The 9,786-nt window shown below is 37.2% G+C and overlaps 1 protein-coding gene across 1 annotated transcript; it reads right to left on the bottom strand.

Moving 5' to 3' along the window:
- Nucleotides 1-4,916: 4,916 nt before the first annotated feature.
- bub1b (BUB1 mitotic checkpoint serine/threonine kinase B) lies at nucleotides 4,917-9,748 on the bottom strand. Its single transcript, XM_023352405.1, has 9 exons — nucleotides 9,663-9,748; nucleotides 8,412-8,574; nucleotides 8,272-8,331; nucleotides 8,035-8,179; nucleotides 7,750-7,946; nucleotides 7,489-7,652; nucleotides 7,222-7,415; nucleotides 7,026-7,126; nucleotides 4,917-6,228 (listed from the first exon to the last, which is right to left on the bottom strand). Exons 2-9 carry the CDS (start codon nucleotides 8,552-8,554, stop codon nucleotides 5,940-5,942), a joined length of 1,293 nt encoding a protein of 430 aa, XP_023208173.1. The 5' UTR covers nucleotides 8,555-8,574; nucleotides 9,663-9,748; the 3' UTR covers nucleotides 4,917-5,939.
- Between the last annotated feature and the right edge of the window lie 38 nt (nucleotides 9,749-9,786).

Genomic DNA, 9,786 nt, shown 5'->3' with positions numbered 1-9,786 from the left:
TCTGGGGATCCTCCAGGAAACAGTGACCTCATTTGGATAAACAGAATGATAATGCTACTCTTAAATATAATTATCATTAAGGTGAAACCTGAAAATTGCCCAAAGGATGCTTTAAATATTTGCATTTAAATCCACTCTATTGTTTAGGAGAAATGTATAAGGATGACCCTAACCCCCGCATTCCTTGTGTCAACCTTATTTTGACTTTCAATTCTATTTACTACTTAGGCAAATCCTAGAGGTATTTGTTTGTACCAGATTTTATTAAAGGGAATCAGATTAAAGAGGGGGAACTATGACTCATCTTTTTCCTTTATAATTATGCCCTTCTTTGTGTTGTCAGATTATTCCAATAACATACACCGAAGTTTGTAGTTATGACAAAATGTGAGAATATTTTAGCAAGGCTTGTTTATCTAATATGGTGAGTATGAGGATGTGTTTCTCCCCTTAGTGTGAATTCTGTGTGTATCATTACATCTTAATATGAGATTTCATGGCAAAAAGCTTCTCATTTCACAATTACAGGCTTGAATGATATCTCTTCAAAATAAACTGAAATTAGCCAAGCCCAAACAGAATTTTGTTTTACTTCTAAGCCTAATTTTAATTAAAAGCCCCCGGCTTGTTCTAAAAACAATGTTATGCATCTCTAATGTGAACTAATGAACATGTTTCACGCAACAGCTGATATTATGTATGAAAAAAAAATCTTAATGTGGATGTTTTGCCCAAACAATGTAATCTCATAAATCTTAGACGATAGAATAAAGTAATTCACACTATGGCGATAATCTAAAAAAAAAAAAAAAAAAAAAAACTGCTGCCATACAACCTAGGATCTCATCGCACATAAACGTTGTAATTTACAAGCACGTTTATGAGTTATGAGCTGTTGTAAATTATTAAATTTCTAGTAAAACTTCATATTTTGAAACATAAGCAAAATATACAACAATAAACAATTTTGATCTGTTGCTAGAACTTTAACTCTTTTTCCATCAAGATCAGATCAAAAGATCCAAGTCAATGGCTTGAACTTTTCAATTTTCTGGTAAATTATACATCAATAATAAATAAATTAACTAGAAAAACAAAATTTCTGAAGAAATTTAGCCGGGGCCTGCCAAGGCGCGCCCGTCGGGCTTGGGCCCGGCGTCGTCACGCCACAAATTGGCGTCGACGCCAAAGGACGCCGCAACGTAATCAGTGGCACGCGGAGAACCGCAAGAACGTTAAGCGAGGCGGACGTGCACCATTCGGTACGATTTAAAATTTTCTCAAGGCTTTTATTTTGGAAGTTTTGTTAAACTTCATTTCAAAGGGCCAAACTAATCCCATGCGTAATAGTCCTTGGGTTAAAATAGTTATATAATGCTCAAAACACAAGTGGCTGGTGTAAAAATATTCAAGGCTTTTATTTTGGAATTTTTGTTAAACTTCAATTCAAAGGTCCAAACTAATTCCATGTATAACAGTCATTGGGTTAAATCAGTTATATAATGCTGAAAACGCAAGTAGTTGATGTAAAAATATTAAAGGCTTTTATTTTGGAATTTTTGTTAAACTTCATTTCAAAGGGCCAACCTAATCCCATGTGTAATAGTCATTGGGTTAAATCAGTTATTTATTGCTCAAAAGAGCAATTATCTGATGTAAAATATGTCAAGGCTTTTATTTTGGAATTTTTGTTAAACTTCAATTCAAAGGTCCAAACTAATTCCATGTATAACAATCATTGGGTTAAATCAGTTATATAATGCTGAAAACGCAAGTAGTTAGCAAAATGCTAATGTTAGCATCATTGCTGTCACTAGCATGTGGGACATCACTAGGATGTTCTCTATAATGGACTTACTCCATTCAGTATACTAAACATGGCTAATAAGTCCAATAAATAGCTAATAGCTTATTTAAGCCAAAATGCTAATGCTAATGAACTGCCTTGCTGTGCAAGGCAGTTCCCTAACCTGAGAGAAACAGATAATGCAGAATAATATTATTGCACTGCCTGCGGCGGTGCACTAACCTCAGGGGCATGTTGAGGCTTTTATTTTGAAATTTTTGTTAAGCTTAATTTCAAAGGTCCAAACTAATCCCATGTGTAATAGTCATTGGGTTAAATCAGTTATTTATTGCTCAAAAGAGCAATTATCTGATCTAAAATATGTCAAGGCTTTTATTTTGAAATTTTCAGTATGCTTCATTTCAAAGGGCCAAACTAATACCATGTGTAACAGTGCTTTGGATGAAAAAGTCATATACGGCCAAAAAAAGCAATTACGTCATGTAAAATATTCAAGGCTTTTATTTTGAAATTTTCAGTATGCTTAATTGTAAAGTTCCAAACTAATCCCATGTGTAACAGTGCTTTGGATGAAAAAGTCACATAAAGCCAAAAACAGCAATTACCTGATGTAAAAATATTCAAGGCTTTTATTTTGAAATTATTATTATGCTCCATTTTAAAGTTCCGAACTAATCCCATGTGTAACATTGCTTTGGATGAAAAAGTCATATACGGCCAAAAAGAGCAATTACGTCATGTAAAAATATTCAAGGCTTTTATTTTGAAATTTTCAGTATGCTTCATTTTAAAGTTCCAAACTAATCCCATGTGTAACAGTGCTTTGGATGAAAAAGTCATATAAAGCCAAAAAGAGCAATTACATGATGTAAAAATATTCAAGGCTTTTATTTTGAAATTTTCAGTATGCTTCATTTTAAAGTTCTGAACTAATACCATGTGTAACAGTGCTTTGGATGAAAAAGTCAAATAAAGCCAAAAAGAGCAATTATGTCATGTAAAAATATTCAAGGCTTTTATTTTGAAATTTTTGTTAAGCTTCATTTTAAAGGGCCAAACTAATACCATGTGTAACAGTGCTTTGGATGAAAAAGTCAAATAAAGCCAAAAAAGAGCAATTACGTCATGTAAAAATATTCAGGGCTTTTATTGTGAAATTTTCAATATGCTTAATTTTAAAGTGTAAAACTAATCCCATGTGTAACAGTTACTGAGTTAAATCAGTTATATACAGCCCAAAGCAGCAGTAGTTCTAAAGGCCAGTTCTCAGTCCTGATCTGTTTCAACTGAGGGTAGATAGAACTACAGCGATGCGTATTCGTAGTCCAAATCAGCAGCCAATAGCCTCTTGAGTTCCGTTGCTATGGCAAATAATGGTCTCAGCAGGTGTGAGCTGTGAGCTCTGAGCTCTCAAACACACAAGTGTGTTTGAGCAAACACACTTTACTGAAAAAAAGCATTGGAAACAAATCCTTCTTGTTCGGGAACCGTAATACATATTCGAAAAGCGTTTCGAGCGTATGACAGTTCAATGTGTCTTCTGCGATAGTCCCGAGATTCATATCTGTACCTCACTCAGAGCATTTACAGCGATGAGAGAAAGAAATGTTGTGCCCAGATATGAACCGAGATGGGCTGCCACTCTAATTTGAAGAAAAATGAGAAACTTTGGGTCGCTTAGAGGCAAATTGTGGACAAACCGTAACTGGTATCGACGAGCCGTCTTCACTTTCGAAGAGATCACAGACGTATCTACAAAATGAAATTTGAATGGCATTTCTAGGTGAATTTGTGACGACACAGCAAACCCTCAAAAATAGGGTATTTCTAGGATTTTTCCCATTGACTTATAATGGGGTTTTTTTCGTAGTTTTTTGCGAATTATGTCGCCACGTTAAGCCCAAATCCCACCAGAAGTAATAGCTGGAATGGCGTGAATTTTCTGCAGGTTTTGATACCTCATTTGTAGGTGTGCACCAAGCGGTATGAGCCGCATTAACGGTTACGGAAGAAAAATAAAGAAGAATAAAGAAACACTTTCTCCGACAATAACAATAGGTTCCTGCCATTGCTTTGCATGGCAGGCCCCAATTAATAACAAACTTTACAGATAAGCTGGGAAAGTTGCCAAAACAGGGCCAGTTTTTTTGCCATCTTGTATTTCTCGTTGCAAATCTGAATGTTGTTCACACAGGAAGATGTTGAGTAGGGATGGGCGATGTATCGAGTATACTCGATGTATCGCGATATTTTCAATTTACAATAGTTAAAATGGCTATATCGCAATTATCGAGTATAAATTGTCGTTCAACTTTCGCCGTCAAATTCACTGCGAGTATGGTTTATCCGACACCCTATGAATGCATCACTAGTTCCTCCCCCCTCCCAACCTAAAAATTTTCTACCAATCACTCTGCGTGGGGAAAACAAACATGGTGACAGCGAGAGTTTGAGCGAATCAGATGAACTAGTCTAGTTCCGAAGAGAAACACTGAACAATAATTTGGCAGTGGTTTGGATTTTATATGGAGGATATCGAACAAAATTAGGTAATTTGCATGTTAACTATTGCCACAAAAGGTTGTACCACAAATTTATTTCATCACCTAATGAGACTATTCTTTTACATGCGTTCATAGCCGCGCAGCCGCGGTAGAACTAGTCCGTTAAAGTGAAACTTGGAAACGTAGGTCTGATTCATTTAGTGCTATGCAATGGGAAAAATGACTCAAAACTACTCATTCTTTTTTATTTTTCTCGCTCGTGTCGGCTTTACGATACACGCAGACTCGTTGCCATAGCAACTGACAACAATGCAACTTTATCCATCAGGATTCAGCACCAAAAACACTCAAACATTAGCCCCACATAGAAGAGAACATTCAGTTCGTTACAGTTTTGGGTTTTTAGGCTTGATGTGTATTTTGCTTTTATTAATAAGTGATCACTGTAGTAGATTGGCCACAACTATTAGCCACACTAACACAGCGGTGGTTGATTAGCTAATTTAGACACCTGCTTTACTGATGATCTGTCCAAAACACACATTATTCCACAGCACATCTATTTGTTAAGTTTGTCAAAGTCAATCATAATTGACCTACTTCCCTCTCTATTGTTTTTTTTAGTTAAAACTTATTTCTCACCTTGTAATCTAGTCATAGTGTAGACAGTTCATAGCAAAAAATACTGAATCCCTTTTTATGAGCTTACATTTAAGTCTAGCAGGAAAATGGAGGCGGGAACTTGCGTGGGTGACATATGCTGCAAGAGATCTATAGTTTAAAATAACATTGGAGCTCCTTTAAGAATATCGTGATATACATCGTGTATCGTGATATAGCAAAAATATATCAGGATATTAGATTTTCCTCATATCCCCCAGCCCTAATGTTGAGCACCTTCAGGTCACTCAAAGAAAATAAATTACATATTGTCATAAGTTAGCAGCAGTGTATTCACTACTCGTTTTATCATAATCTAGTGAGATGGTTATTAATAACAGTAAAACATGCAATTACACATAAGGATTATGTGTCTAACATTTCTCAACTATCTTGTTGAATGGTCATTTTGTTCATCTGAAAGCATCAGGGATTTAGCTTTAAACTGCACAAAGTTTACTATTTCAGCAACACAAACTTACGCATGAGGTTTCAAAGAAGGGGTTTTAATCTAAAATTGAGTGTCATAGAAAAAGTATTAATAAAACTGTTAAGAAATACTGAAATGGACAAAAAAAATTATCTGCACATGCAAAGGTCTCTGCTCTAAAGAACAGAAAAAAGCTTATAGGGAGCATTTCCATATTTATAAAGAAGAGCATGAGAAAAAAGCAGAAAAATATAGTAGTATTCAAGAGGCAGGACATCAGCGTGTTATGCTCAACAGCTGTACGTCAAACGACTTTCCGTTTTTCTTTTAACCATAATGTTTAGTCTGCATTTTCTTGGGCAGAATTTTGACAAACCCTACACGTCTTAAGTGAGATGCTTTGAAATTGGAAGTATTTTAAAAAGCCTCTTCAGTACAAAAACAATATTAACAACAGGGAAACAAACTATACATGAGCAACTACAACATGATAGTGAAATTTTGTCAAAATTGTGGAGAATTTTTTAAAGTGCAAGTGTCACTTTGCAGGATCGGCAGCAGCTTGACAGCCGTCTCCTCTGGCTTCCTGGGACTTTTGTGCCATCTTTTTGAAGAAATGTTCAGCTCGCAGTTCCTCGAAGCAGAATTCGGTGGCGCCGCTGAGCAGCAGCTCTTTGCAGTACATGCTCCGCTCCTGCAGTTTTCCTTCTTCTGCCTCCTTACGCTGCTGATGATGCTCTTGCAGTCTTTTCAGGGGAGTTTCTTCTTTACTCGGCTTCCGCGCTGAAAGAACAGAGTTCACCGTCGGGTTTATCTTACACGGCGTCCTGAAGGAGAGGAAAGACATTAATATTTATCTTACAGTGATCTAGAGAAGAAACAAAAGTCAGAAATTCTTAAACAAGGAATTAACATTTAAAAATGTTTAGTGTGAATAAATAATTAAAGAACTAAGATTTTGATCATCACATTCTTGTAATTTACATTAAAGATTTAGGAGTGAAACGCTTCAGCAAACTTTTATGTAGATTCTGGGATGATATCCAAATAAAATGAAAAATTAACTTTCATCTGAAAGAAGGTTTATGGAGTTCAACAGTAGCTTGGAAAGAAGGAACGGAACAGTGGTAGCCGATGTCCTAGATAAATCTGTGTGGTGGCTTTTGAAGAATTGATTCCAACTGCGGTGTGTGTTGAAATTTTACCACTTTTTTCTTCCACTTAACTTTGATGGATATACCTACACAAAGCATTCTGTAAACATGCAGCTATGACCTTTTGTAATTTTCCCATAAAAAACACAAAATTTCTGAATCAGATATCCAGTGGCAGAGTTTTAAGTAATGTAGTTTTCTGAATTAAATGTAACAAATCACTGAAATAAATATACTTTTTGACAATATTCTAATTTACCAAAACTCATCTGTGATTTTGTCTTTCAAACAATTTATATCCTTATTTGTGTGAAATAAAAGGCAAAAAACTTCTAGACCTCCACACTCGTATATTCCACTCTTTTTTTCTTTCCTATTTTAAATGTAAATTACTTCCAATTACCAATATTATTTCTCACATTGATCTATAGTCTGTTCTTTTTCCAAATATAATTCCTGGAGGAACTCACATTGTTGGAGGCTGGTCAGACTCCTCAACAAATGGTTGGAAGGTGGGTTTCGGAGGTGGTGGAGGCATGACTGCGTGTCCAAATTTTGTTTTCTGGGGCATCTATGACATTTATAAGCAAGAGAAAAATAAAGAATTTCTTTAGTAGACATCAATGTGCAAATTTGCATGAGGAAAAAAGACATGTTTTCTCATACCTTTACATCACACCATTTCTCTGGCTTCTGCTCGTTTTCTTTTGCCCTTGATGTGGGAGGAGCCATCCAGGGTTCCAGCAAAGGTTCTGATGGACCCGGTGTTTCAGCTTTGTTCTCATCGAAAATCACCAGCTTACTGTTTGAGACGTTGCCAAGGACCGGGGCACCGCGTGACGGCAGGCCTCCGCTAATACCTGCCCGGGGAAAGCATCAAGAATAAGGAATGCAATAACAATAGGGGTAACATCAGCTAAAAATTTCACTTACTTCTGATGGCTGACCCGGTCCTGTTGACAGGAGCAATGGCCTTCTTCTTCCCTCTATGTTTGAGGTCGGCTAGTGAAACTCTTTCAGGTTGTTTTGGCTCCTCGTCACTGCTGTCATTTTCCAATTTTAATAATGCCTGCCGGGCCACACGAGCCTGCAGAGCCCTGAGAATGACCATTCAAATGTTGTAATTCTTATAGAACAGTTCAAAGAGGAGGAAGTTAAACTGAGAGGTGTAATCATAATTAAACAGATCTTTACTTGTGAAACTGAAGAAGCTTGTCATGTGGCTCAGCAAACCTCTTGAATGCCTCTTGATAGACAAGATCTGCTTTTCGATAACTGCCTTGATTCTCGTACTCCTCTGACCAAGCGATGTAGAGCGTCGCCTGTGTCACTCCAATTCCTTGTGCTTGCATATACCTGTAGATATCGAGGGGCTCTGAGCAGTTCTCTGCCTGGTGACATACAACACAAACATTTGGCAAATTTTACCACCACAAAGCTTGTTTATCAGAATGAATCCAAAGTTAAAAGAGTACATACAAATTTGATCCAGAGATCAACATAGCGAGGGTCATTGTGATACATCTTTTCATCTGTAAATCTGGTCACAGCCCGCTCCAACAATGTTGCAAGGTTGCTTTCTTTGCCCCCCTGAGGAAAGGTTTGTTCCGTCCACTTAATATACCTGTTAAACCACACAATGATGTCAACAGAGGTTTTGAAATAGAAAGGCAATATCTACTAAAACCTGTCGTTCATGCTGTACAATTTACTTACCTATCCCAAACACTTAGTGGATCCTCTCCTTCATAAATTCGAAGTTCAGACTCAAACATCCTGAAGAAACGAAACAAATCATGAGACCAGAGTTTGATCATTTTCCACTTCAAATCTAAAGTTAAAGAGATGATCCCTACTGTTTCTGCTGGTTGATTGCAGAAGTGGGTCCTTCTTCTCGTTGGCTAAGGGCTTGATGTAACACCGATATATCTCTGCCACGCCTCAGCGGCTGAATGTTTTCTTTGCTGAGCTCCCAATCCACATCTCCTCCTTCTGCCATTGTTGACAATGTCTAGATCCCTATACACACATTATAGCAGCTTATTAAGATCTTCTTATGATTACGAGAAGTTCAAACTTGCAGTGATGCGTGTGTTATTTTCCCATGATACAAATCTACATTTGTTTTCAAAGCCAACATGACATACCCATTATACTGCACTAAAGACTTCAAATCACCTAGTCATGATGAAATAAAGTACCTCCTTTAGTTCACATCCAGGATTTTTAGGCCATAGTTCCTTGTTTAATGCAACCTACCAGGAAGTTTCAAACCTGAAAACACCATCATACAAAGGCTGGTTCATCCCGAAGACAAAACACCCAAGCTAAAGCTGAGCGGGACTGTGTATGCCGAGTATTGCAACAAAGTTTAGACTGACATCTGCAACAACTGCATAAACGCAAGGCACAATACAGAAGAGCCAGCAGCTAGGGGCAAGATTCAGCTGTACATTTGAACGTGAAGAAAAACGTAGATAGATGCAACAAAGACAACTATTTAGGTGCAATGTTTCAAACAGATGCATATCCAGTTTTCTTTGTAGCTCTGGTAGCTACATCAGAGCTGTAAACTGAACAACCTCATGAGGAAGACTGGCTCTCTGTTTGCATATTGCTCAGTGTGCAAACAAGAACGATGGGCAGCACTGCAACCCTATATCCGATATAATAATTAAACAACAATGTTTCCATTTTGACCGTTATATAGCCTTTCTTGAACATAAAGGAGAGGTTTATTCTGCAAAGTGACCTACGGAATTTATCTTTGCAATGGCAATTATATTAGCGATTCCGCAACGGTTTTCCCTTCATAAGGATTGCGGAAAAAGTTAGCTTTTTTGTTGTTGTTGTTAAAATGCCATATTACAAAGAGTTGTACCGTGCAAGTTATACTTAGCGAAAGAAATTAAGTTCTCTGTGAGAAAACGTATCCGACGTACAGTGTGACTTCCACTATGCTAAGCTAGCTAGTCGCAATCACATGAGAAGCTCACCTTGGCTTTAGCTCAATAAATTTTGTCAATATTCACATTATTAGCTAATTTCGCCAGCTAACCATAGAGTTAAACAGAACTTTCAATAGATAATGGCCTTGTTTTTAATACCTTTTCGATCCGTTTTAACCTCTTTTGGCAGGATATCTTCAGCTAATGTCTAGCGCTGTGACGCCGTTACACCAGCAAGCTCTTCTGTTTTGAACAACGGCCGCAGTCCGCGGAGAAAGCTGAT

Source organism: Xiphophorus maculatus, chromosome 19 (genome assembly GCF_002775205.1).
Source record: "Xiphophorus maculatus strain JP 163 A chromosome 19, X_maculatus-5.0-male, whole genome shotgun sequence".
Classification (NCBI taxonomy): domain Eukaryota; kingdom Metazoa; phylum Chordata; class Actinopteri; order Cyprinodontiformes; family Poeciliidae; genus Xiphophorus; species Xiphophorus maculatus.
The sequence above is the reverse complement of the archived record's forward strand: the minus strand, read 5'-3'. Positions and strand labels throughout refer to the sequence as shown.

What these genes read in the sequence shown, in the direction of transcription:
- bub1b (XM_023352405.1), bottom strand. Translation starts at nt 8,554, where the DNA reads ATGGCAGAAGGAGGAGATGTGGATTGGGAGCTCAGCAAAGAAAACATT. An exon ending in GACCGGGTCAGCCATCAGAA is followed by an intron (nt 7,416 to 7,488) that starts GTAAGTGAAATT and finishes TTCCCCGGGCAG; the next exon opens with GTATTAGCGGAGGCCTGCCG. An exon ending in AGAAATGGTGTGATGTAAAG is followed by an intron (nt 7,127 to 7,221) that starts GTATGAGAAAAC and finishes TAAATGTCATAG; the next exon opens with ATGCCCCAGAAAACAAAATT.